The 26,160-nt window shown below is 62.2% G+C and overlaps 2 protein-coding genes across 15 annotated transcripts in view; one reads left to right on the top strand and one right to left on the bottom strand.

Annotated features, from left to right (window-relative positions):
- The window catches only part of CRTC1 (CREB regulated transcription coactivator 1), a 79,259-nt gene extending 61,551 nt beyond the window's left edge, over window positions 1-17,708 (top strand). For 5 of the 13 annotated variants that reach the window (XM_082622162.1, XM_082622161.1, XM_082622156.1 and 2 more), the window contains 6 exons: window positions 2,031-2,164; window positions 4,127-4,438; window positions 6,551-6,655; window positions 10,148-10,234; window positions 10,859-11,039; window positions 12,316-17,708. In XM_082622162.1, coding sequence (XP_082478288.1) covers window positions 2,031-2,164; window positions 4,127-4,438; window positions 6,551-6,655; window positions 10,148-10,234; window positions 10,859-11,039; window positions 12,316-12,527 — 1,031 coding nt within the window. In that variant the 3' untranslated portion in view covers window positions 12,528-17,708. The remainder of the gene's footprint in view (window positions 1-2,030; window positions 2,165-4,126; window positions 4,439-6,550; window positions 6,656-10,147; window positions 10,235-10,858; window positions 11,040-12,315) is intronic. The other 8 variants (XM_082622160.1, XM_082622164.1, XM_082622167.1 and 5 more) reach the window with 7 other exon arrangements.
- Window positions 17,709-18,097: 389 nt separating this feature from the next.
- Window positions 18,098-25,609, bottom strand: COMP (cartilage oligomeric matrix protein; the record flags this gene model as incomplete). Of its 2 annotated transcripts, none has more annotated exons than XM_082622935.1 (19): window positions 18,098-18,266; window positions 18,350-18,489; window positions 19,109-19,281; window positions 19,756-19,952; window positions 20,156-20,204; window positions 20,332-20,510; window positions 20,725-20,906; window positions 21,007-21,059; window positions 21,283-21,401; window positions 21,947-22,106; window positions 22,306-22,413; window positions 22,520-22,624; window positions 22,714-22,872; window positions 22,975-23,049; window positions 23,305-23,442; window positions 24,139-24,308; window positions 24,739-24,790; window positions 25,204-25,289; window positions 25,520-25,609. In XM_082622935.1, 19 exons carry the CDS (start codon window positions 25,596-25,598, stop codon window positions 18,220-18,222), a joined length of 2,271 nt encoding a protein of 756 aa, XP_082479061.1. In that variant the 3' UTR covers window positions 18,098-18,219. The 2 variants fall into 2 exon arrangements, with proteins under 2 accessions (XP_082479061.1, XP_082479060.1); XM_082622934.1 differs by having other exon boundaries at window positions 25,204-25,307; window positions 25,520-25,598.
- Between the last annotated feature and the right edge of the window lie 551 nt (window positions 25,610-26,160).

Raw genomic sequence — 26,160 nt, 5'->3', positions numbered from 1 at the left:
GTCTCAGGGGTGGTGGCCACCCCAAGTGAGGCCAGGAGCTCAGGTTACAGCCTAGCAGAGGATTAAAAACTCCCTTGCCTTCAGGACAGACGTCACAGGCGGCAGCCGAAGGGCCAAATCCAGCCCCCCAGTGTATTTTGGCTTTCCTACGATTGTGTGTGTGAGGCTTTGAACTGACATTCAAATATGCACGTAAAAACCTGGATTTCCAGCTTATCTTGAAGAGTCAGGCCCAGCAATGGTGGGTCGAGGTCGTGTGCCTCAAGCTAGGCTAGAGCACTCCAGTTTGCTGCGGGCCCCTCCTGTCCCCGTCACCCCTCTGTGCCCGTCACTCTTGGTATCTGCCTCTGCTGCTTACCAAGCCCCGACATCTGCTCCCGACGTGCGTGTTGAGTGTTCCTCGGCCCGCCGGACACATGAAGCGTCGGATGCTCAGAGAAGACGAGGGAGCGGTGCAGGGTCCCGACTCCCAGTGTGCTCTCAGCAGGCGTCTTCCGGACTCCTCCTGACTAGGCCTCTGTCGATGGCTCCCTTGACGTCGCTGTGTTTGCAGCAGCCTGATTCTGGGCCCAAGGTCTGTGCAGAAACTGGACCCCGGGGGCTCTGCTACAGGAGCTGTCGACGGTGCCAGGCCCCCCCAGCAGTGCTCAGCCGAGTGGAGCTGCCAGGGCATCCGAGGGGAAGTGCAGGCGTGACCGGGCTCGCCTTGCACAGATGACGCGGCCCCAGTGAACAGCTGCCTGGGGTGGAGGGAAGGCTGCCCGTCATCTCCCCTCAGTGTATGCTGGGTGCGTTCTTGCCAGCCCTGGAACCTGCCGCCTCACCCGCTGGAACCAGGTTGATCTGGTGCCCTCCGCGGAGTGGGCCCAGCTCCCCCAGTGAGTCAGGCACCTTCACCTGGCCTTGACTGCAGGCCAGATTCTCTCTGAGCTTGCTCACGACCTCCTTAGGGCCTCATGGTGAACTGGAGAGGACAAAGAAACTGAGCCTGGGGTGATCAGGACAGGCCCCCAGGGCTCCCTTCCTGCCCCCAGCATCAGGGGGCCCATTGCTTCCCTGGCACAGTGCCCCAGGATCATCTGGCAGGCCCCAACACACTGAACTTGACCTCACTTAGCTCCTTCACAGCAGACACATCCAGGGATCATATTGCTGGGGGAGGGGGCCAGGGTGAGGGAAGGGGTGACTTGGAGCCCCCCCAGCAAAAGCTCCATCAGGAAGAAGATCAAATAACAGAGTTTCTTGCTCAGGCATCCTGGTGGGGTTGGTGCTGCAGCATGGGGAGTGCATGAGGTGGGAGGAGGCGGTTGTGGGTGCGTGATGTGGGGGGAAGGGCTGCCAGATACAGAGGTCAGGGGCCAAGAGGAGATCTGGCCAAAGGAGCAGTTATGGGAAGGGGCACGTTCACGGAATGAGGGTGAGGAGAACGATGAGGCTCAAGAAGAAACTGCAGCATCAGGCAGCACCGATTTGGTTGGAGCTAACCAAAACCCAAGCCATTATAGAAAAAAAAAAAAAAAAGGAGGGGGACTGTCTCTGAAACCAGGGAAGTGCCAGCGTGGCTGGATTTGGGGCTCAGGTGCTATCTCTGCCCCTCAGCTCCCTTGTGGTCACCAGGATGCCTCCTCACACAATTCTGGACCTCCCTTCCTGGAGTTCCATCAAAAGCCCCTGGGCAGGGTCTCATTTGGCCAGCCTAGTCACATGTCCATCTGGGGGCCAATCATGCGGTAGCCCAGAGGTGGGGAAGCGCTGATTGGCAGGGCCTGCGGGACACGCCCCTCCTGGAGGGATGGCAGGATCTGTGGGGAGAGTGTTGGTCAGCACTGGAGGTGGGAGCCCATGCAGAGCTGGGGGACCCTGAGGTCAGGGTATCGGGACCTCAGAGGGGGCATCCCGGGTTTGGTGATCAGGATGTGCCCACTGGCGTCTGAGCGATTGGACTGTCCTCAGCAATGACCCTGGGTGTGTGAGTGCCCCCTGCCATGATCCCAGTGGCTGGCATCATGCCCACCCTCCCTTCCTTTCAGGGATGAGCACACCTGGCTCCTCACCGCAGCACCGCCCGGCCGGCGTCAGCCCGCTGTCCCTGAGCACGGAGGCAAGGCGGCAGCAGGCCCAGCAGGTGTCGCCCACCCTCTCCCCACTGTCACCCATCACTCAGGTGCGAGGGCTCAGTGGGGCGGGGGAGGTGGGCCCCGGCTCTGCCTCTCTGGGAGGGCTCACGCTCCTTCCAGGGAGCAGAATCCTGAAAATCCTGCCAACAGTTTTTTTGCTTTTTGTTGTCAAATTTTCAAACACACGGGGAATGCAGAAATCAGTGGCCTGGATTCCCCTGTGCCCATCATGGCTGTTAGCTTGTGCCCGTGTGACTGGGCATCCTTTATTATGCTGTTCTCTTCTTTAAGATCTAGCTGCAATTTCCCAAAATAAAATGTTTAGAGAAGGTTTTTTTTTCCCCCCCCTAATTTACCATATTTGCTTCGTTTGCGTCTTTGGTAGTTTTGTGTGTGTCTAGGAGTTGGTCCGTTTCATCAAAGTTATCCCACGTGCCAGCATACAGTTGTTCAGAGTACTCTCATAATCCTTTTTATTTCTGTGAAGTGGTTAGTAACGTTGCCCCTTTCGTTTCCGATTTCCATAATTGGAATCTTCTCTTTTTTAGTCAATCCAGGCTCGTAGAACGAGTTAGGAAGTGTTCCCTCCTCTTCTGTTTTTTTGAACAGTTTGAGAAGCATTGGTATTAATTCTTCTTTGAACATTTGGTAGAATTCAGTGAAGGTGCTGCGGTCTGGCGGATCTTCACTGGAAAGTTTTTGGTGGCTGATCCCATCTCCTTACTCAATATCGGTCCTACTCAGACGTCCTTTTCCTTCTTGGGTCCGTTTCGGTAGTTTGTGTGTCCTGAGGAATTTGTCCATTTTGTCTGCTTTTCAGTCCCTAATAGATAATATTGTTTCTTTGGGTTTTTTGTGTGTGTGTGGTACGTGGGCCTCTCACTGTTGTGGCCTCTCCCGCTGTGGAGCACAGGCTCCGGACGTGCAGGCCCAGCGGCCATGGCTTACGGGCCCAGTCGCTCTGCTGCATGTGGGATCTTCCCGGACTGGGGCACGAACCCGCGTCCCCTGCATCAGCAGGCGGACTCAACCACTGCGCCACCAGGGAAGCCCTTGTTTCTTTGGTTTTTAACGTGACCTCGATGGTCTTACCTACCCACAACGAAATTAACAGTAGTTCTTCTATACCTTCCGATGCCCGGCCTGGTCTCGGCTCCCCACCGTGTCTCTGTCTCTTGTACAGTTCTTGTTCAGATAAGGATCCAAACAGAGCCATGCATGGCTCCTAGCGGCTGTGTCTTCAGTCTCTTCATCCCTGACCCCAGCCTCTTCTCCCCTCCCCGCCACGCCCCACCCCTGAGGCCTGCCTTCCCTTTCCGGAAACTCCTTTCCGGCCACTCCTTTCCTGCGTTCTGCTAAGTGTTTACATCCTGTAGCTCCTGGGCATACCCAGCCTCCCTCAGAGGGCAGGAGCCCTTGCCTGCCTGCCTGCCTGAGGAACTGTCCACGCAGACTCGTGAGCCTGGAAAACTTGCCTCTGGTTATTTTCCTCTTTCCAACTCCAAGAGGGGCCCGATCTGGTCATTGCCGAGTGACCACACAGGGGCCTCCGTCAGCCCCACCGTCTCCAGCCTCCCCTTGGTGCCCAGGCTGCAGGGTGGCGGGAGGGGGTTCCTTCTCCCTGGCAGGACCCCACAGGGGCTAGGTGCTGGCTCCCCGCTGGGCTACCAGAGTGTGGTGCCCTGTGCCTGCCCACAGTGGGGAAACTCCAGCTCAGAGAGGCGGGGGATGGGGGTGGAGCATCCTGAGTCTCTGCAAGTGTGGAGGGGTGTGCAGTGAGAAAGGCTCACTGGGGGCAGGCCTACTGAGCTGCAGCCCAGGCCTCCGTGGGCCTTGGGGGAAGCCCTCTTCGCTTCCCTGGTCCAGGGTCTGGACATCCCTCTGTTCATCTCTCACTTCAGTGTCAATCACGCCAGGCCATGGGGGTCCCCTGGGGGCCAGGTGCTCACAGCCTGCCCGGCCCACTCCTTTGAGCATGTGTCCCACCTGATGCCCTCCTCTCCGTTCAGGCCGTGGCCATGGACGCCCTGTCTCTGGAGCAGCAGCTGCCCTACGCCTTCTTCACCCAGGCGGGCTCTCAGCAGCCGCCGCCGCCTCAGCCTCAGCCCCCGCCCCCACCGCCGCCTGCGTCCCAGCAGCAGCCGCCCCCGCCGCCCCCGCAGGTGCCTGTCGGCCTCCCCCAGGGCGGCTCCCTGATGCCGAGCGCCAGCCTGACTCGGGGGCCCCAACTGCCCCCACTTGCGGTCACGGTACCATCCTCTCTCCCCCAGTCCCCCCCAGAGAACTCAGGCCAGCCGCCGATGGGAATCGACACTGCCTCGGTAAGCCCGGGGCGGGGCCTGACGGCGGGGGGGGGCGGGGGGGGCTTGTGCAGGAGGAGCCCAGGGGCTGTGGGAGACCACCATCAGACCTGCAGGAGGAGTGTCAGGGTGCCTGGCTTTATCTGCAGCCACCTCGAGGCTCCACTTTGAGGCCAACTCGGCCAGGGGTTGGGGCTGAGGCAAACACTGCCTGGGGCTGGGAGCTCAGTGGGGTATTCTCCCTGGAATCCTCAAGCCAAGTTTGTCACCCCGGTATAGATGGGGAAACTGAGGCACAAGCAGGGGTCAGGTGCCCCAGACTTCACCCAGGACGGGCCACCCCACGTCTGGCTGCCAAGCCCTCCCCCATGGCCCCGATTGCCCCCCTCAGCCCTTCCCACCCGAGACAAGGCTTCCTCAGAGGCAGGGAGAACACAGAGCTCTCAGGGCCTCGGGAATGGACTTCTGAGAGCCAGAGGGATGGAGATGAACTTGGAGGAGAAGAAGGGATGAAGCCAGTTCTGTGGTTCATACAGCACAGTGCCCTGGGCCGGGGGCCTGCAGCTCAGACCATGGGACCCCTTGCCTGGGGCCAGGCTTGGGGTAACAAGTGCTAGGTTTTGACCCCTGCACCCCAAACCTTCCTGCTTGTTCAGACTTTCACCCAGGTTGCCCTGATGGGAAGGGAGTGGTCACAGCTACCTTTGGCCACATCCAGAGGAACAGGGACCCACATTTGGGGCCCAGCCAGCCCTCCCCACTCACTTGGCCCATGGCTGCCAACCCCAGGATAAATGTCATCAGAACATCACGTGCTCTGTGAAGAACAGGCCGCCCCCCCGCCAGGTTGGCCAGGGCAGGCAGGTAACCCAACAGGTAGAAACCCACATTTCCAGGCTGCTCTGATCCCTCAGAGGGCAGACCTCAGGGGTCCCCTTGGATGGGACTGCACCCAAGCCTTGCCTTGGGCAGACACACAGCAGGTACGGAGGTGGCCCTGACACTGCGGCTGCCTGGGGCACCCAGTTCCATGACACCCTGCCATGGCGGTGCCTCTCTGTGGAGCTGGGGGGACTTTGGAGACATGGGCTATCCAGGCCAGGCTCTCGGGTCAGGGTGCTGTTGTCGGGCAACCCCCTCCCCTCCCGTGGGAGTGGTGGCTCCCTCAGGGCTCGGATTCCAGTGGCCTCCTCTGTGAGTTTCTGTAGATCCACCCAAGCGAAGAGAATGTCCCTCTGGTCATTTTCCTCTTTTCAACCCGAAGAAGGCCTGAGCTGGTCATTGCCAAGTGACCACGCTGATGTCTCTGACACCCACACCCTGATGCACGAGCCCCCTGCCCCATCTGGGCTCAACCCCCATCCCAAACTGCTCAGAACAGGCCGCTGAGGAAATGAAGGAGACATAGCACTTAGGGAGCCCTGGGCCGGCCGGCTGGGTCTCATTGAACAAGTTCAGAGAGGTCAGGCAGCTTGCCCAGAGGCACACAGCAGGGCCTCACTGGGTAGGACCAGAGCAGGGTCTAAATCCAGGTCCTGGCCTAGCCCGTCCTGCCCCCCAGGAGTCTGATAAGAAGCCAAGACCCTTTGTCATTCGAGTGAGGAGGTGGCCGTCCTTTGGAAGTCGGTGGACAGCATAACCTGGCGGACTTGTCCCAAGCAATACCAGTGATAGTGACTGCCCGGCGCCAGGAGCCCTGCAGTGTGCCCCAGACGGCCTTGGCTGTTAGCCTGAGGGCATCTGACTGGCCCTGGGCCTTCCCTGCCTGTGCGGGTGTGCGTGTTCACACGTGTGCGGCTGTGTGCACACATACGTGGGTGTGGTGTGCGTTCGTGTGAGTGCTCTAAAACCTGCTGAGTAGAGCCTGATCCCTCCTTCCCTCCCCAGCCCCCCAGGGCGATTCTGTGAGGCTGGGTTCCATGCTCTCTGACGGAATGCCCCCACCCCTCCCAGAGTTGGGTTTGGAGGTAGGGCCCCTTGAGGCCCTGGGCTCAGGTGCCCTTCTGCAGGTGGCCTGGGTATTCAGCTCACCTGAGGGATGGGGGCCCTGCCAGGGGTGTCAGCAGTGAACAGCCAGTCCCGGGAAGCCAGGCCTGGGGCCCCGCGAGCATCCTGACCTGTCTGTCGTCACAGGCGCCGGCTCTGCAGCAGTACCGTACTAGCGCTGGCTCCCCAGCCAACCAGTCTCCCACCTCACCCGTCTCCAATCAAGGCTTCTCCCCCGGGAGCTCCCCGCAAGTAAGGGACGCCGCCTCCCCTCCCCGGCCTCCCCCACTCCAGCCTAGCTGGCACCCCCCCCCCACGTGTCCCCCATCCACCTGTCTGTCCGCCATCTGTGCCTCCCGTCTCACTCCACCCCATCTTGTTCACTCCACCGGGGTGGGGACCGGTGAGGGGCGGCCACCCTGGGCAGTGGCCAAGGAGAAGGCACCCTCTCCTGGAGCTGTCACATTCCCTCGGCGTCTCTGTGGTCCACGCCAAGCCCCAAGTGGGGTTGGCGGGCTCCCCATTTGCATTGGTGACATTGGTGTCGCCTTCGCCCCAGCTCCTCACCCCGTGGCTAGGATGCCGAGCCCGGTGTGTGGCTCAGAGCAGGCATCGAGCAGCCCGTGCACCCATCCCCACCCAGGTCTGCCCGCCCTGAGGCCTCCTGCTTCCAGGCTTCTGGAGGTGGAGGCGTGCTCCCCCTGCATCAGGGTGCAGCTGAGGTGACGGCCAGCCTGTGATGGGGGCTCTGACTCTTCAGCCCCCTCCGCCCTTTAGGATGGTGTGTCTCTCGCCTTCAGACCCCCAGCACAGGAAGCAGCCCCTCCAGTGTCCTTGTCCTCTCCCCTCAGATGAGGAGACTGAGGCTTGCCCCAGGCAACAGGCAGGGCTAGATCATGTCTCTCAGACTCAGGTTTTCCCTCCCTCCACACCAGGCACCACGGGACCCCGATCTCTGACACAGACACGCACACACACACCCCTTCCAGGTTCCTCAGAATCCCTCTTGGCTCTGCTCCACCCATGGCTGCATTCTGTCTGGAACCTTCCATCAGGGGAGAAGGGGTTCCTGCAAAACTGACATCCAGGCCCCAGACTTCTCGCTGTAGCAGCAGAGCCTCCCCAGGACCTCACCACCCCATCCCCAGAACGTCACCAAGCTGAGAAACCTCAGGAGCTACTGCAGTGCCCAAGACCCTGAAGTCTCCTCAGCCAGGGGAAGATAGGGCCTTACTTCCCGGGTAGAGCAGGGGGAGGAGCTTTCCTCCAGGCAGGACGTGGGCTCCCTTGCCCCCGGCGACATGCCCCGCTGTCCATCTCCCAGGCTCACAGCAACGCACCCCGAGCCAGGCCCTGTGTGTCAGGAGAGTAGGCCTAGCCCTCAGGGGACCTGAGACTGTTCTCATGGCTCACTGATACAGGAGGGGCTCTCCCAGGGCACTCCCTCCACCACCCACGGCAGCCAGGGGTCCCGCTGGGACTGTCGGCTTGCAGCCCCCCACTCCGCAGAAGGCAGGGAAGGTGCAGTGAGCTCGGGGCCGGCCGGGGGTCAGCCTGGTGTCTGCATGCTCTCCGTCCATCCCTGTCGGCTCTGAGCTCTCGCGTCTGGTCTCGTCACGTGGTGCCGAGGGGACGTGGGAGTGGGAGAAGTTGGTCCAGGCAGGGGCAGCAATAGAGGGCGCCTGCCCGAGGCGGGCAGCCCTGCCTGGGGCTGGTGTACATGAGGCAGGACGGGAACTTAAGGGTGGAGCAGATCGCTCTCAGGAGAGGTTCTCCTGAACCAAAGTGGGCCATTCTGAGCGGAAAGCATGTTGCTGTCTCCTCAAGCCCGTGTCTGTGTGTTGGTTTGTCCATCCGTCAATTGGGCACTGGCCAGGGAGGCAGGCTGCTCATTCAGATGTGAGGACGGGGCCGGCAGGCTGTCTGGCCCCAACCAGGGGCTCGCTTGGGGGCAAACCATGGTTTCCCACTGCAGCTGGATCTCTGGGGACACATTCATCAGCCCCATGGGCCTGGGTCACCCCACGCCTCCCCGGCCCAGCCAGCATCTCCCCTGGATGCACGAGGCAGCCGCCTTGACCCACTTGGCCCCAAGCGGATGTTGCGTGTGTCCGGCTGCACCCTGAACCTTAGGCAGCTGGAATTGGCTCCTTTGTGCTGCCCCCTCCAGCCCCAGCCCTTCCATTCTGGGCAGACCTTTCTGGCAAACCCTCATGGTAGCTTCACAAGAGAAACCATATCTGGGGTCTCCTGTGTGTGCCGGGCCTCTCTGGGGTCAAGGTCATGGGGACAGGGTCAAGTGCCCCAGAACAGCCTGCCCCCGGCCTCAGCCAAGGCCATCATCTGCCTCCTTCACAGGTAAACACAGCAACCTCACAGCCCCCTTTTCCAAACCTGAAGCTGGCGATTTTTAGGGCAAATGTGGCCTTTTTGCCACATTGTCTTTTTTGCTTCTTACTCCTTTCACATTTTTAACTCTTTCCTGGTGTTTGAATGGAATGTGCATCCCCAGGAACCACCGCACCAGCCGGAGTGGCTGTCCCTTTCTGTGGTCAGTCCACTGAACACGCAGAGTGGCTGGGGGCTTTGTGGCCAACTCCTCTCTGGGATGGAGGCCTGAGAGTCAAGCTTTGGCAGTTGTCAGAGAACGCGGGGACCTTTCTAGAACAGAGAGCTCAAAGCGGGGAGGTCCAGGGCCTGTGGTCCGTGAAGACTCTGACCTGGAAACGGCCGCAGGGGAGCGACTTCTGCAGGTCACCCTGTTCTACAGAGGAGGAAACAGGCCAGAGCTCCCAGCCTCAGGGACGCCGAGGGCCCTGTGTGGGGCATCTGTTTCCCCAGGTCTGTTGCCTCCGGTGTGACCTGGCGACACACACGGCCATCCCTTTCCTCCCTTCCACATCCCGCCAGACTGTCGTGCCATCTCCCTGGCAGCATCTCAAGAATGGGCAGGGGCTCCACACTCCTATTCTTGGCATCTCCACTGCCTCAGAGGATCCCCAGCCCCCTGCTCCTCTCCCAGGGGCAGCCCCCATCCCTCTGCCCCAGCTGGCATTGGGCAAACAGGAGTGGGACTGCCTGCCATCCCCCAGGCCCCAGGGCCTCGCGGGCAGGCAGGCAGCCACGGCTGGACAGGTGGGCAGGGGCTTTCCGTGTACCTGTCCCGTGCTCACTCTGTGCACCCTTCCTGCCCAAGTGTGTGTGTCCTGCTGCCTGTCCCGCGTCTCCCACGTCTGACAAGGTACACATCCCACCCTGAACACCCAGAGTATCTCCTGCCTTGCCCCACTCACACACTTTCCTCTGGGGCCTGGCAGGTGGGGTTCCCAGTCCCTGTGGCCCCTCGTCTTCCATCTGACGACAGCGGGTTCACCCACACCTGAGCTTAAGGAGAGGAGGTGGGATGGCACTTTGGGGGAAGTTGGGCGGCAGAGGCCCCAACCCCCAGGAGCAGGCGGTGGAAAGGAGCAATCATCCCGAGAGTAGGGGTGCACCCCTCCACCCCAGCGGGTGTGGGCTCTCCCAGGAGCCCTGAGATAGACGTCATCAGCCTCTCACGTCCTGAGCATCTTCCAGGAAGTTCCAGAGGCCTCCCTCCTCTCCCAGCCCAGGCCGGTGGTGAGGTCCTGGGAGAAGGGTATGGGTGCAGCCAGCCCGTGGGAGCACCCCCCCACCCCATAGCAGCCTCACCCCCTGCCTGGTTTTGGGAACCCTGACGACAGTGGGCCTCTCTTCTGTCTGCAGCACTCTTCCACCCTGGGCGGCGTGTTTGGGGACTCATACTATGAGCAGCAGATGGCGGCCAGGCAGGCCAATGCTCTGTCCCACCAGGTGAGCGGGCGCCCACCACAGACGCTCGCCAGACCCTGCCTGCTCCTCTGCCTGAGCTTCTCAGCCTCTCCAGTCTCCAGGCTGCAGAGGCCCAGGCCCTGGAGGGGGTGGCTTGGCTTGGCCTCTCCTGGCGTTTGCACCCTGCCCACAGAACGAGGCCGCCAGCGGAGGGGGAGGAAGGGTGGGTGGTGAACGCTGGTAGGGACGGGCAGTGGCTGTTACAGCGGTGCCTCAGTGTGGGCCGTGCACGTGGGTTTGCCGGGAGGTTGCAGTGGCTTTGCGTGAAGGCCGGGATTGGGGGCGTGTGGGCACGGGAAGGGTTGGCTGCTGCCTGGAGCTGTTCACTCACTCACTTATCCATCCATCCATCCATCCATCCATCCATCCAGCAAGCTCTGAGGGGGCCGTGTGCCGGCAGGCCCAGGCAGGTTCGGAGACGGGGAGACCCCAAGGCAGAGGGACTCATGCTTGGCAGCCCCAAGTGTACCTTGGCATGGGTGCTGGCCGTCCTGTAGGGGAGGAGGTGCTGGCAGTCGCAGGCAGGCCGGCCAGCCAACCACGACCGGGGTCCCAGGGTGGCCAGCTCGGGGGGCTGGCCTCACACCTGTATGCTTCCTCTGCCAGCTGGAGCAGTTCAACATGATAGAGAATGCCATCAGCTCCAGCAGCCTGTACAGCCCGGGCTCGACACTCAACTACTCACAGGCGGCCATGATGGGCCTCACGGGCAGCCACGGGAGCCTGCCAGACACACAGCAGCTCAGCTTCCCTAGCCACAGCAGCATCCCCAATATCATCCTCACAGGTGAGAGGCCGGGGGAGGTGGAGTCCCCGCCCTGCAGGGTGAGGCGCAACGGGGCTGAGGTGTCCCTGCCCAAGGAGGCCAGAACCCACCAACCTCGACTCACTGCTGGGCTTACAGGACACAGGCTGGGGGGATGCACACTGGACCCTGGACCAGGTGTCCGGTGTCCCAGGCTCAAGAGTGAGAACAGGATGAAACCGGTCACTCACCTAGCCCTTCACCTCCTGCCCAGTCCCCTGAACCCCAGTAGCTGAGCGTGCCGGGGATGCATGTGACTGTGGGGTGGGCCCTGCCTGCTGGGGCTTGTCCTGTGCAGCTGACAGACACGTAAGAGCTCGCGCATGCTGCGTCGGGCCTCCCCGCGCGGCCTGAGCACAGTGCCCAGGCACCCAGGCTTGCGCACGCGCATGTTGAGTGAGTCTTCTCCCAGCAGAACTCAGACCCTGCAGTCCCCCACCCCCACCCCCACCCCTCATCATGCCCCTGAAGGTTCTAGGTTTTATCAAAGACGGAGGCAGTTTCCTCATAAGCCAGGGCTGTCGGGGAATTGAGGGTGAGACCCTCTCAGCAGTCCCCACTGACATCTCTAGGATGGAGGGGTTCCTGCCCAGAGCTCCCCACAGCCGAGTGCAGACCCAGTGCCTCCTCCCCGCCCCAAGGGTCTGCAGGAGATGCTCTGGGTGCAGAAGCCTTGGCCTTGGAGGTTGTGTGAGAAGGATCAGGCCTCTGTGATTGTCCAACAGCCCAGAAAGTACGAAACTTTCATATCTGTTTCCCAGATTGGGAAACTGAGGCCCAGGGTCTCAACACAAGTAGAGGAAGGAGCCCAGGTGTGAACCTGGGTCTCTGCAGGGAAACCCGGGCTTCCCTCCCACCCGTGGGGAGGCCCCTGATGCACACGGAGCAGACTGCCTGGCAGAACCTGGCAGAGCCTGAGAGGCCCCTGCTCCCTCCAGGTCACACTGAAGTCTGTCGCAGCCCGCATCCCAGGGCTTTCCGGCCTTTTGGTACCCCAACATCTGGGTTGGGACCATCCCGTGTGCTATGGGGTGTTGAGCAGCATCCCTGGCCTCCACCCACCTGATACCAGTAGCATTCCCTCCAGTCGTGACAACTAAAAATGTCCCCAGACATCGCAAATGTCCTTTGGGGAACAGACTGCTCAGGTGAGCTCCCTGGTATGGCCTGAGCATTGATGGGAGCCATGGAGGCGCAGAGTCGGGGTGCGGGGAGTCAGGGCCAAGCTGAGCCTTTTGTGTGTACCCCCCACCCCCAGTGACAGGAGAGTCCCCTCCCAGCCTCTCTAAAGAACTGACCAGCACGCTGGCCGGGGTCGGTGACGTCAGCTTCGATTCTGACAACCAGTTCCCCTTGGACGAACTCAAGATTGACCCCCTGACCCTGGACGGACTGCACATGCTCAATGACCCAGACATGGTCCTGGCCGACCCGGCCACCGAGGACACCTTCCGGATGGACCGTCTGTGAGCCGCACGCCCGGCACACGGCCGCCCAGCCCCCGGCTCCGTCACCCTACCGGTCAGTGGTCCCCACGGCGTCTCCCCAAGCCTGGGGACGGCGGCGCTCCGTCCCTCGCAAACGGCCGAGCTTGTGATTCTGAGCTTGCAATGCCGCCAAGCGCCCCAGCCCACCCGCCCGCCCACCCCGGTCGTCCACCTCCCGCGTGAGGCCGCGTGTCGTCGCCCCCGCGGACCCTCCCTCCCTGCTCTCTCGTCCCCCTGTAAGATGCGGAATGCGTGCTGGGCAGGGCCGCCGGCCTCGGGGGGCGCCGTGCTCTGTGACGGTGGTGGGATGAGGTGCATCTTGCGACTGTTGTCCAGCTCTCACTGCCTTCCTTTGTCCCCGGTCCCCCCACCCTCCCGCGCCCCCAGCCCTTGGTTAGGTAGCGAGCCAGCCCCACCCCGCCAAAAGGAGAAGGCGCTGGGGGTGGGGGGTGGGCGGACATGAAGCGGAAATAAACACTATTTGGACTGCCGTCTTTTATATTTCTGAGCACACACAGAACACTAGACTCCATCCCACGGAGGTGGGATGTGAATGTGTGAACGGAGCATGCGAAGCAGCTATATCTCCCCCGGGGCCCAGTAGGGAAGCCCATGCCCCCGCCTCGCCACCCCCAGCTGGGCCCCTCGGTGGCTACCTTTGCTGTGAAATCCCCACCCAGGCCTGTCGGGGATGCACGTGGAGGCGGGGATTATTTCTAGGGGGTTTTGCGACTTGTTTCCATCTTTCTTTCTCTGTACCGTGGTCACTGTTACTATTATTTAAAGAATGGCCGGGGGTGGGGGGGTGTAGGCGGCCGGGGCATTTTTTGGTTTGTTTCTTTCGGTTTGTATTTACATTTTGGTTGTAGATGAATAACTGACTCCTTCAAGCCAACACTTGCCTGAGAGCATGTTTTTATTCTAGAAATCCAACGTTATAATATTTGTAAGCTAACTGGAAGTGGTCTGCTGTCTGCCTGGGTCTGAGCTGCATCTCCGGCCTTTTTACTTTTGCTCCGTTATCCCAAAACAAGGACATGAGGTTGGCCTGGGTGGGCACTCTGGCAGAAGCTGGCAGCAGCAGCCAGAGGGACCTCTGCTCTGATCCCTAACAGACTTCTGGGAAGGAGCCCCGGCTTCCATCAGGGGTCTCGTGAAGACCCAGCTCTGCCCGGCCTTCCCAAAGGTGCCAGCCAGTCCTCAGGGCAGGCCTGTCCTAGACCCCATGGCTAGCGGCAGCAGCTACGGCCCCTCTGTTCTGAGATGCCCTGGAGACAAGCCTGTCCTCAGCACCCCCATCCTGAGGACCAGCCGACATTCATCCCCTCCCACCATCCCGCCATCTCTTTCGTAGCCCTTCCTGGCAGGGCTGCCTTTGGAGGCAAAGAGCAGTGTGCATTTTAGTGGCTGGTTTCCAGGTGCTTCTCAGAGTGCCTCAGGAGGCCCAGGTGACCGTCCATCAGGGCTCACTGGCGCACCAGAGGTCATCCGTCTGCCCTACAGGCCCTGCGAGGGGGTGACAGGGCTGGCTTTGTGTTCTGTCAATTGCTTTGGAATAGGAACGTCCGTTTCATTCCCTCCGACATCACATCTCGAGTTCTTATTCGCTCCTCCGCCTGCCAGCAGGGCTGACACCTCCTGCCTGGTGCGTTTCCGCCTCCGTCGGCGTCTTGGGAGCACACGCCTCTATCTGTGGGAGCCAGATTTGATCCTAGCGACCATCCCTCTCTCTTGTTCCCTGGCCGGACTCTTAGCACCTGGCCAAGTGGCTGCGTGGCCCCACAGACGGGAAGCCCCCTGTCCTCGGTCACTTGGCCTCCGCCGCTGTTGTCTGGACTGCAGTTAGGTTTAGTGTCAGTCCATCCAGGTCAAGGGCCTGTCTTCTTTCCAGGGATGGGGGCAAAGAGTGAACTCTTTCTTTTTTTAAAGAAAAACTACATGTATGTACATAGAAGGGTTTGATTACCATTAGACTTGTATGTAGAACTTTTTTTAAAAAATGGCCTTAATAAAATTACAAGCAACCTTCCTGGATGCAATTTTCAAACAAGGAGTAGGGGACCCTGTGAGGGAGCCCCGTCAGCCTACACTTCCCATCTGCCCGGCACTGGGTTCTTGGTGCAGATGGGCAGGGAAGGAGGGGCTGTCCAGCCCCATGGCCCGTTTCTAGCATCCCTCAGCCAGGAGCACAGGTGATACTGTATTAACACGGCAGCCTCAGCCCGTGAGGGGTGTAGGTGCAGAGCTTTCCCGGGGAGGGGATCCAGCCAGGAGCCAGCGGCCAGGCGTCCTCAAAGGGTTCACTGCCCCCTCCTGGGCCTGGGCAGGCCTCTGGGGGTCTACAACAGGGGATTTGGGTTTTTTTCTTAAATATCATTTCTCTACTAAATATTGAATATGAATTGCCAAGACTTTTAGAAACAGGACAGCTTAAGGGAATCAGCCCTTTGACTTGTGATGTGAAAATACTGTGATTTCAGGCGAGCTGCGCCGTGAGGGGTGAGCTGGAGCCCCTGCATCGTGTATATAGACCCGCTCGCTGTGGCCGAGCCCCCCTCAGCTGTGCAAACCTTTCCTCCGGGAGTGTGAGCCAACCACCATGTCCCCACCTGCCTCTGTCCTCTGAGCCCCCAGGGTGGTAAATTTGTTCCCCCATGAGGCTCCATGGGCCGAGGATGAGACCTGGGGTCAGCCTGTCTCTGTGTCCCCCAGAGAAGAGAGTTCATGCCCCTGGTCCCCACCCCCCACCTGTCAGCATCACCCCCTGCAGTGCCCAGGGTTGACTTGGGGAAGGAGGAGTCTCATCGGGGTCACATCCCTGTCGCAGGTACCCGTGAGGACCTCCCCCCCACACCGTGCCCTTAGCAGAGGGAAGACAGGCAGCACTGTTTGGGGTTCCCTGCAGCCCCCTCCCCGCTTTCCTTGCACGCCTTGCTTCCCCCCAGTGCTCTTCCGGGCAAGAAGGGTAGGGGCCAGTCCCCTGGGGCAGGGGGCCCTGAGACCCTCAGTGGAAAGCTCAGGGGGCAGGTCGACCCTTCAGCAAAATTTGGAGGCCCACAGCCAGCGGTATCCAAAAAACAGGCTTCCCTGTGGGGCCAAGTACACAGCAGAAGGGACCCTAATTGCGTTGGGTCCAGCCCCCGACCCCAGTGCGGTCCACGGAGTTCCCTGGGACCAGGCCTGTGAGGCTGGAAGGCGAGGGCAGGTGTGTGTGTTTGCAGCCCTTTCCCCAGCAGCACCTCCATTCACTGGGAGCGCTTGGCCGGCCTTTGTGGCCTGTGTGCTGTTATCTGCTTGCGGGTGTTGAGGGCTGGCCAGGAGGGTTCCGACGTCGTATATGTGCTTGGCCTGATTTCTTCAGGTGGCCGACCTCCCAGGAGGGCGGCCAGCCAAGTGGGCCCGTCGTGAGGCCTGTGTGTCACAGTGGGGCGGGCAAGGACAGCTGTCCATCTGTCCGTCCATCAGATGCTGTGAGACTCCTGCATGGAGGGCGAGACGTCCCGTGTCGTCCATCCATCCTGCTGGGGTGGGTGTCCAGTTTGGGGCCTGTGTGCATGCCGGGTGCTGGCCACGGCCTGGTCACAGGGGACGGGAGTAGGTACAAGGCCCATGGAGGTGCTGGGTGGGACTCAAGCAGCAGGGGCGACCCCCCTCTGTCCAGCCTCCTGGGCCTAATGAGCCCCCATGATCCCCTTCTCCTAGAGAAGACTTTGTTGACGTGGAGGCCTCCAGGCAGCTGAGAACACTTGGGATGGTGCCCCCCCTCCCCAGACCTCCACATCTCAGCCGACCCCGAGCTAGTTCATAACCAAACTTGCTGCCAAACTCCTGCCCCCAACTGGATTCTGAGTCTTCTGCATTTCCAAAGAAGGCATCCCCACCCCAGGGTGCAGGCTGGGTGTGGTGAGGCCTGGTGGGGTCAGGCGACCCCCGCCCCCAGCCCTGACACAGCAGTAGCAGCACCCATTGCCCTCACTGGGTTCTGAGGGAGCCATCGTCAGAGTCCTCAGGGTGCCCTTGGCATAGTGTTGGGGCACAGGGGTGCAAGGTCAAGGGTACCTGCTGCTCTTGGGCCTGGCCTACCACCCCTGCAGGTGATGCTTCAGGTGAGGGAGCTGTGGCCACCTGAGCTCCGCCCCCCCCCACGTGACCTGAAGAGCTGGGGGAGGATTTGGTACCTCGCCTACCCTGGGGTGAGTGGGCAGACAGGTCTGTTTCTGCTTGAGTTCTCCGTGGACCCTGGGCCCCCATCCCCTGGGGGTCTCACAGCATATGACAGGGGTCCTGGGGACATTCCTTTGTCAGGCCCTGCCCAGCCAGCTTGGCCTAAACCAACTCTTTTTGGCTTCCTCGGCTTTTGGGGATCCTGGCTGCGTGGGGCTCAGGCACCTCTCATAACCGTTGGTGTGCCACAGGTGGCTGGCCACAGACAAGAGTTCTACCCCAGTGGAGGTGGGGTGACCTGCACCCCCAGGCCTGGGCACTGGGGTACTCCTGAAGGCGCCGGGGGGCAGACAAGACCCTTGTGACCCGGGCCTCAGTTCCCTCTTGTCATTAGCTCAGGCCCACGGGTCTCAGGGCCCCAGGCTCATCCCAGGCAGGGGCTGGCTGTCAGGGACTGGTTCCAGACAGCTCCCTCTGCCTTCTGCCCTCCTGGCCAGTGCCCAATACCCTGTCCTGATGAGCCAGTGACACTTGGGTTGCCCCCATCTTGCAGGGTTGTGGAATTGGGGGTAATCGACGCCCAGCCTGTCATTTCTGACCTCCTGCCAACCGGGGACAAGGGGACGCAGCTGTGGCATTTGCCACCAGACTCTGGAAGGGAGGCCTTTGGCAGTCAAGGTCCACTGACCCCGCCATGCCCTCCGTTGGAAACTGCCCCTGCCCCTCCAGGGACTGGGCACTGATATATGCAAACCTGCCAGTCCAAGCCCTGTCCCACTCATGTCCCTCTTTCCCCCAGGCTGGCTCTGCCCCCACCCCCAGCATGTACATTGTGCTGTAGATGTCCCGTGGGCCGCACGCGTGGGTGCCCATGGCGGGCGGGGGCGGGCGCTCAGGGCGCACTCGGCCGGCCCCTGCCCATCCTCTCTGGCGTGGACGCTATCGTCTGTGTACCTTTGCATCCTTTGTAATGAAACGTAATAAAAATCCAATGTTTTCATCTCTGCCTCCTCCCCTTTTTTCCTGCCCTCTTCTCCCCTCTGGAGGATGAACTGTGGGTGTTTCAGGTGCACCAGGCAGGAGCCACACAGGGGCCACACACACAGACACAGACACACGGACACGCAGGCGTGAGCCCCTCACACACACACCCCAGGATCCTGGGGCAGACGCCCCAGGAGAGTGAGTGAGATGCAGCAGGGCCGGACACTCCTAGTCAGGCACCTAGGGCCCCAGCCAGTCACGGGGGGAGAGAGTGGCAGGCCCCCAACTCGCCCAAGGCCCGAGTTTGGGGTCCCTGGCCTCCCCTCAGAGGCTCGACCCTGCCATCTCCCCGCGGCAGAGACCACAGCCGGCTGCTCCGCCACACACACACTTTATTTTGTCCTCTTTGAGCCCCTCTCCCTCCCCACCAGGCCAGCTGCCTCTTGGGGCCAGGTGCTGATGGCCTCCCACAGTGAGGGCAGCCGTGAGGGTGGCCGTCATCCAGTGGCAGGTCCCCACCTGTGTCCCTAGGCCTGCAGCAGCCTCTGGACCTCGTAGTCCTCAGGGATGGTGTCTGTGGAGAGAGGGTGAGCAGGTGAGAGGCGGGTGAGGCTGGGCGGTAGGGATGCCCCACCTTCCCCAGCAGTGCCCTCTTACCATTGCAGCGGTAGCGCAGGTTGGCCCAGATGATGTTCTCCTGGGAGAAGCAGAAGACTCCCAAGCGGCCTCCCCGCATGGTCGTGTCCAGGACCACATTGCTGTCTGCAACCAGCTCCGGGCCCTCGTAGAACCTCACTCTGCGGGGAAGGAAGGGACTGTGATTCGGGGTGCTGGGCCAGGTGCCGCCTCCCCTCTCAGAGCTTCAGCATCCTGCCCCATGAGCTAGGCCCCCTCCTCTCTAGGAGAGGGGGCCATATGTCTCCCTGCCTGGGCCATGCTCAGGGCAGAGGGGGCTCCTGACCTGAGCCTCAGTTTCCCTGTGTGAGAGGATGGACATCTAGGGCCCTGCACACAGTAGGTGCTAAGCGTAGTGCCTGGTCTTCCTGGCAGCGTAGAGCGGGGATTGAGAAACCAGGAGTGAGTGAGACCCCACCTACTGCTGTGTGCAGAGTCCAGAACCACCGGACCCTTGAGCCCAGACCACCCAAACTGGCCCCGCCTTTTCTGAGTCCAGGCTCCCCGCTGTCTCACCTCTCCTCTGGCCCTGCCCCCTGAGCAGCTCCCTGCACAGCCTGGCCCCTCCCCCTGTCCTGGGAGGGGTATCATGCCCCAGGGCCAGACAGTCATTTCTAACTGCCTGTATTATTCCCATTTTACAGATAAGGGGACCGAGGCCCTCTGAAGCACTCCCCACTTCCCTCAAGAGCCAGGATAGAGCAGGCACTCCGGGCCCCCTGGCAGAGGGCGGGTTCCCACCTGATGTAGCCCACTTGGGGCCGGTGCTGCAGGAACCAGCGGTAGGACGTCTTGTCCTTCCAGCCCACATTGCGGGGGTCCTTCCACAGCAGCCGCACCTGTGACTCTGTGTCCCCCGTGTGCCACAGTGCATTCCGAAGCTGCTCCCCAGGGCCTGTGGAGGACTTCACGGCCTGCCACACCGGAGAACAGGGGAGCGGGGGTCAGAGACCACACAGGCCACCAGAGCTCCCAGACAGGCAAGGAGCTGTGAGTCATAAAGGAGTGGTGGGGTCCCCCAGTATGCCTGGATGGGAGACCCACGAGGAGCTTTGCAGTCGGGCTGTAGGGGCAGCAATGGTTTGTGGGGTAAACTCGAGTGTAGAGGACTTGGGGAATTCTAGGGTTTCAGTGAAATACTGGGGTCTTTGGGGCCTGCAGGAGGATTTGGAACCTGAGGGAAAGTTTGGGGCTCTGTGAGAGGGTTTTGGGGCCCACAGAAAGGTTGGGGGATCTCGGGGGAGTGTTTGAGGGCCTGTGGGAGGAACTAGGTAGAAAGACTTCGAGGTCCATAGAATGAGGCTGGGGGCTGTAAGGCTTTGGGGATCTGTGGGAGGGTTTGGGCCCCCGAGTTGGCACTGAGGCCGAGTTCAGGTAGGGGCCAGCACCTTGAGCTGGATGCCAGGCTCCGCCACTGCACGGAAGGGGTTTGCCTGCCAGTAAGTCTGCTCCATCTGCTTCCACATGACCACATAGAAGCTGGAGCTGTCCTGGTAGCCAAAGATGAAACCCGCGTAGTCGTCATCCGTGACCGTGTTCACGTGGAACGTGCCTTCGAAGTCCACGCCATTGAAGGCCGTGTAACCTGGGGAGAGGAAGGGACGCTAGCCCCTGCCGCACCGGGGCCCAGATCCGCCCCCCGGCCCCGCCCCTCCAGAGTCCAGAACGCCCGACCCCTGAGCCCAGACCACCCAACCTGGCCCCGCCTTTCCTGAGTCCAGGCCCGCCCCGTCCCACCTCTCCTCTAGCCCCGCCCCCTGCACAGCCTGGCCCCTCCCCATGTCTCACCCACACCCAGGCCAGGATCGCTGTTCATCGTCTGCACGATCTCCATCCCCTGGTGGGGTTCAAAGGAAGAAGGGCCTCAGGCCAGCCGTTTGGGCCCTCGGCTCCCCGCCCCTAGCTTAGGACCCGCTGTGGCGGTCCTGGGCTCCCCCCACCTCCCGCCTGGGCCCCTCCCACACCTGGTTGAGCACCACCCAGTTAGGGTCTATCTGCGCGTCGCCCTCGGGGTCCAGCACAACCGTCTGGAAGGCCCGGAAGTCGGTGAGGGTGACCTCAGCATTCTCCGGACACACATCGATCTTGTCCACCACCTTGTCTGCATCAAAGTCCCCCTGGCACGCGTCGCCCACGCCGTCCCCTGAGAGGAGATGGGAGGCCCCCCCACCGTAGTAGAATCAGCTCCAGGCCTCGCCCCAGGCCTGGCCACGCCCACACAGGCTACCGGCCCTGCCCACACCATGTCTCCAGCTCCGCTCACACGTGCCACTGGCCCCAGCATGCCCACCCCAAATCTCACCCTAGTGGCTCCACACTAGCCCCGTCCCCACCACAGGCCCTGCACCCTGCCTTACGGTCCACGTCTTCCTGGCCCGGGTTGGGCACCAGGCGGCAGTTGTCCTGACTGTCGGGGACCCCATCGTTGTCATCGTCATCGTCGCAGGCGTCACCCTGGCCATCGTGGTCTGAGTCCTGCTGGGCGCTGTTGGGCACTGTGGGGCAGTTGTCCCGCGAGTCCTGGTGCCCATCCCCATCCCTAGAGTGCGTGGGTGGGGCAGAGACAATGAGACCCCAGAAAGCTGGATCAAGGGCTGCCCACCCTGGGTGCCCACCTCAGCCCCAGATGTCCTCCTTACTGATCTTGGTCGCTGTCACAAGCATCTCCCACAAAGTCGTGGTCCACATCCCTCTGTGGGCGGGGGAAGGATGTAAATATCCATAATCAGGGCAGAAGAATTCAGAAGCCTCCCGCCCACCCCGAGTTCCAGAGCCAAGGTCCTTCCTGACGCGGAGGAACACCCCTCCCCCCACCCCCACCCCCGCCAGGCTGCTGGGACTGGGCTGGAGTCTTGTTAATCAGCCTGGGGCTTACCCCAGGGGTCTGACCCAGCTGGGGTCTGGCCTGCCCTCACCTGGTCTGCGTTGCTCTTCTGAGGACAGTTGTCACAGGCATCTCCTACACCATCGCCATCACTGTCCTTCTGGTCTGAGTTGGGCACCTTGGGGCAGTTGTCCACCGTGTTGCGGATCCCTGCGGGAAGCAGAAGGACAGAACACGGGATCCCAAGATTAGGACGGGGCCAGGCTGACTTCAGCAGGGCAGGTGCAGACCTGGGGCTAGCTTGGGACAGAGTCCCACCCCATCTTTGGTTCCCAATAACTACAAAGTTAAACCAAGTATTCATGCCCAGTCGCCAGCCTCCTAGAGACTAAATGAATGGATGGCGGTGAGGGGACTAGCTCTGTGAATGCACCACCTCGAGTCTCTGCCCAGATGTAAAAATGGTACCTCCTCAGCCCTAAACCCCAGGCTCACGTCTCTGTCCTCTTATTTCCTCCCTGCAGCATCTAACACAGGGACCACTTTCCCCTCCTCCAAAAATTCCTTCCTTTTCTCCTCGACATCATATCCCAGCTTGCATTTTGCTGCCCGCCGGAGCATGGTCCACGGTCCCTGGAGCCTTAGGCGAGCACACCCCCTCCGGCTCCCAAAGGAGGCCGAGCCCCGCCCCCAGCCAAGCCCCGCCCCTTGGTGCCAGCCCTTCTCTCTCCTCTTCCCCCTGCCACAGAGCTCACGGTCGCCGTCTGTGTCGTCGTCGCAGGCGTCGCCTCGGCCGTCGTTATCGGTGTCCTTCTGATCGTCGTTCTTCTGGGACCGGCAGTTGTCGCACGCATCGCCCCACTTGTCGCCGTCCGCATTGCGCTGGTCTGGGTTCCGCACCAGCGGGCAGTTGTCCTAGAGGTCAGGGCCGGTTGGGAGTAGTCAGGCCTAGAGAGGCAAATGTCACTCCCCAGACTGTCCATCTCCGAGGCCCCGCCTCCTCTGCAGGGAAGCCCTAACCCTCGGGGACCCGTGAGATCAGCCTCTAAGGCCACACCCCTCACTCGAGCCAAGCCCCCATCTAGTCTCGCCTAGGCCCCCGCTTTTGCCCCACCTTCTCGTTGAGGACGCCGTCCCCGTCGGCATCCGGGTCGCAGGCGTCTCCGATGCCATCGCGATCCACGTCCTCCTGCCCTGAGTTGGGCACCGTCACGCAGTTGTCCTAGGGGTGGGCGCGGCGGGCATGAGGGGCGCTGCCGGCATGAGGGGCGCTGCCAGGGAGCCACGCCCACCCTCATACCAGGCCACGCCCTTCAGACCCCGCCCACCTTTCGGCACTGGCGCTCTGAGCAGCGCAGCTTCTCGTCGGGAAAGCCGTCCAAGTCTGTGTCTCTGCCACAGAAGAGCCCGTTGCCAGCCCAGCCGACGCCGCACTGCGGGGTGGGGGAGTGAGTGGGTGCTCCGGCGTGGCCCCACCCCAGGATCCTCATCGAACGCCCTTCCTTGGCCCGCTCGCACTCACCACGCAGGATCGCGACCCATCACGCTCCAGGACGCAGTCGGCCTTCTCGTGGCACGGGCTGGGCGTGCCGTCGGGGCAGAAGCGCTGTGCGCGCCGACGGCAGCCTGATGCCTGGTCTCCCACGAAGCCGGGCTGGCACGGGCCGCACTGGAAGGAGCCCTGAGCCCGGGCCACAGGAGGTCAACACCCGCCTCCCACCGCCTGACACTTCGCGTCCCATCCTCCATCTCTCAGTCCTTCCCCTCTCCTCCCAGGCCTTACCAGGGTATTGACGCATACGGAGTTGGGAACGCAGTTATGCTGCCCGGTCTCACACTCGTTAATGTCCGTGCAAACCTGGGTGGGAGGGAGGGCAGAGGTCACTGCTCCCACGGAGGTACCCCCAGACCTCCCACCCGGTTCACGTCTCCTCTGAATCCTACCTCTCCCCTACGTCTTGCCTCCAACCCGGACCATCCCTGACGTGGACCCTTAACTTCCTCTATTCCCCAGACTCGGCTGCGAGGCTGGAGGTCGAGTTAACTCAACAAAATGCCCCCCACCCCAAAATGCTCCTCCTGGCTCCCCACCCCAACCCCCCACGGCTCTCACCTGCTTGTTGGCCTTGGCGAAGGCCAGCCCCACGCCCTCGTGGGTGGGGCCGCTGTACCCCGGCGGGCAAGCCTCGCAGCGGAAGCCCGGACTGGTGTTGATGCAGCGGACGTGGGGGAAGCAGGGATGGGCGTTGCACTGGGGGAGGAAGGGCCCCGGAGGGTCAGAGGACGGACGTGTAGCTGGGCCCCCCGAGAGAGGCGCCTCAGGGCTTATTGGGCTTGTACTTGTAAAGTTCAAGGGCCATCAGCTAGCTCTTGGCGAGGGGGAGTGCCATGTGGGGCAAAGGCCACTGTCCCAGGGGTCACACATGGCTTTGCCTTGATGTGGGAAGGGGCAAGACCAGGTGGGGAACAGGGCGTGCCTGAGGGGATCTGTTCCTGGGACCCGGTGGGCTGGGTGCTCATGGGCGGGGGAAGACATTTTGAGGGCGGGCGTCCCCAGAGGAGGCGGGAAGTGGTCGTCGGGGCGTGCGTGCCCGGCGGTGAGGAGGCTGTCCGGGCGGGAGCCCCCCGGTGGTGGAAGGGTGGCTGGGGTCGGCGGCTCCCCGCGGTGAGGGGGGTCGTTGAGGCGGACCACTCCCGGAGGTAGGGGAGTCGTCGGGGCGGACGTCACCGGCTACGGAGGAAGTCGTCGGGATGGGCGTCCCAGGTGGAGAGGGGGGTGGTAGTGGTGGCTGTCCCCCGGCGGTGGGGAGGTCGTCTAGACCTGCGCCCTTGGAGATGAGGGGGCTCTCCGGGAGAGCACCCCCAGCGGATGAGGAGTTCGTCGGGGCGGTGGGGAGCTGTGGGGTCACGCGTTGGGGGACCTTCTAGGCGGTGGTGACGGACGCACCTCGTTGACATCGGCGCAGTGCGAGCCGTTGCCGGTGAAGCCTGCAGGGCAGGGTCCGCAGCGCGCGCCGCTTGCTGTCTCGGTACAAGCCACGCCGGGGAAGCAGAAGCCGGGCGCGCACTGGCTTAGGGGCCTCACGCTCAGTCTGGGGGTGAGCGCGGGTTGCATCCCTGCGGGGGGTGGGGCGGGAATGGTTAGGGCCACGCCCAGGGGTGGAGCCTGGGGGGGCTGGCCCCTGAGGGCATGGTGAGATCCTGGTTGTTCTGCGACCCCGCCTCGTACTGAGCGCTCTGCCCGCCAGGTCTCTCCAGTATCTGGATCTCTGCGCCCGGCCGTTTTTTGCTTCTCCCTCCGCGACTCTCCACCTCCCAGCATCTCTCGCATGGTTTCTGGCCCTTTTGGGTTCTCCCCCTCCCATAGTCTCTGTCTCCCCTTCCTGTTTCTCTCTCTCCATCCCTCATCCAATCTCTCCATCTCTGTCAGCCTCCATCTTCTTCTCTGTCTCTTTTCCTCCCGGTCTGTCCTTCGCTCTCTGTCTCTGTCTCCCCATCTCTTCTCGCTCCCCCGCCGCCCAGTCTCTGCCACTCCAGTTGCGCTCACCGCACGCGTCACACTCCATCACCGTGTTTTTCAGAAACGTGATCTCCTTGACCTTTGGTGCAAGGGGGATGGGGTGTGGTCAGCGGGTCCATCCCTCTCCTCCCCCGTCGGGTCTCCCCTGTCCCTCTCTCAAACTCCCTTCCCGCAGACCCACCCACTCGGCCCGGGCCCCCTCCCCACGGACTCCCTACCCCGAGATCCCTACTCTCCCAGCCCCTCTCTTCCTTCCCTGGGATTCCCTTCCCCCCTCACGGATCCCTACCCCTCTCCCGAGGAACCCCCTGTCCCTGGGACCCCTCTTTTTCCTCTTTTCCATAACTCTGGGCCCTCTTCACCTCCACCAGGATCCCCTTCTCCGGTCCTCCCCCCACTCCCCCCCACTCCCCTACCTCCGAGACCCCCTTCCCCTCTTCCAAGCCTCTCTGTGCCAACCCGGCACCCCCGTCCCCCCAACCCCGGAGGCACCTGCTGCCGAAGCAGTTCCCGCACATCCTGCAGCGCCGCGTTGGTCTCCTGTAGTTCGCGTAGCATCTGCGGGCCCAGGTCTGCACCTGCGCTGACAGGGGGCGCTGGTGGGGCGTCGGGGACCGGAGACCCCCATCACCACCCCTCATACCGCCGCCGCAGGGACCCCTGACGCCCACCCCATTTCCTGAGCCTCTGCCCCCGCTGCCTGCTTTCTCCGCCCCGCACGCCCCGGCGAACAGTCCCCGAATCCCAAGAAGCCGCGACCCCAGGCCTCCCGCGAGTCGTGTCCGTTTGGGGGTCAGGCGCGGCTTACCCAGCGGGATCTGCCCCTGGCCCGATGCGCCGAGGGCAGCCAGGGTGAGCAAGAGAACGCGGGCGGTGGTGAGGACCATGACGGCGGCGGGGAGCTGGACAGCGGCTCGCTCTCTGCCGCCCACGAGGCCCGCGCAGCCTATTTATGCCGGCGGCGCGGCCGGCCCCGGGGACGGCCCTCCGCGGCCCTGCCCAGCGTCCAGCCTCAAGGTAAACAGACGGCGCTGGCCTCCGCGTTCAAGGCCCCGCCCAGCGCGGCTGAACCCGGATCCGGCGGGGAAACTGAGTCACGGGGGGGCTTGTGCCGGGGTTGGTGGGGCGGGGAATCAAGCGGGACCGCCCTCCAGCCCTCTCATTCGCTTATCTGAGTGATGGTTGCGTGCCAAGACTCGGTCATATCTGGGAACGAAGTGATCCCCACAGTGGCTCCCCTCAGCTCACACTTGGGGAAACTGAGTCAAGAGTGGCTAAACGTTAGGACTCACCTCCTCCCCCAACCCCTTTCTGATCTCTCTCTGCGGTTCTCTAGCTGGTGAGTAGGGGAGGGGGGCAGCCTGGTCGCCCAGGGGCCGGAGCCCACTCAGTCTCCCAATCTGTGCACTGGGCTGTGTGTGTGTCCCTCCCCAGCAGGAGGGTGAGCAA

The sequence above is a fragment of the Mesoplodon mirus genome, assembly GCF_964341445.2.
Source record: "Mesoplodon mirus genome assembly, chromosome: 5".
Taxonomy (NCBI): Eukaryota; Metazoa; Chordata; class Mammalia; order Artiodactyla; family Ziphiidae; genus Mesoplodon; species Mesoplodon mirus.
This window is presented reverse-complemented; position numbering and strand designations above follow the sequence as displayed.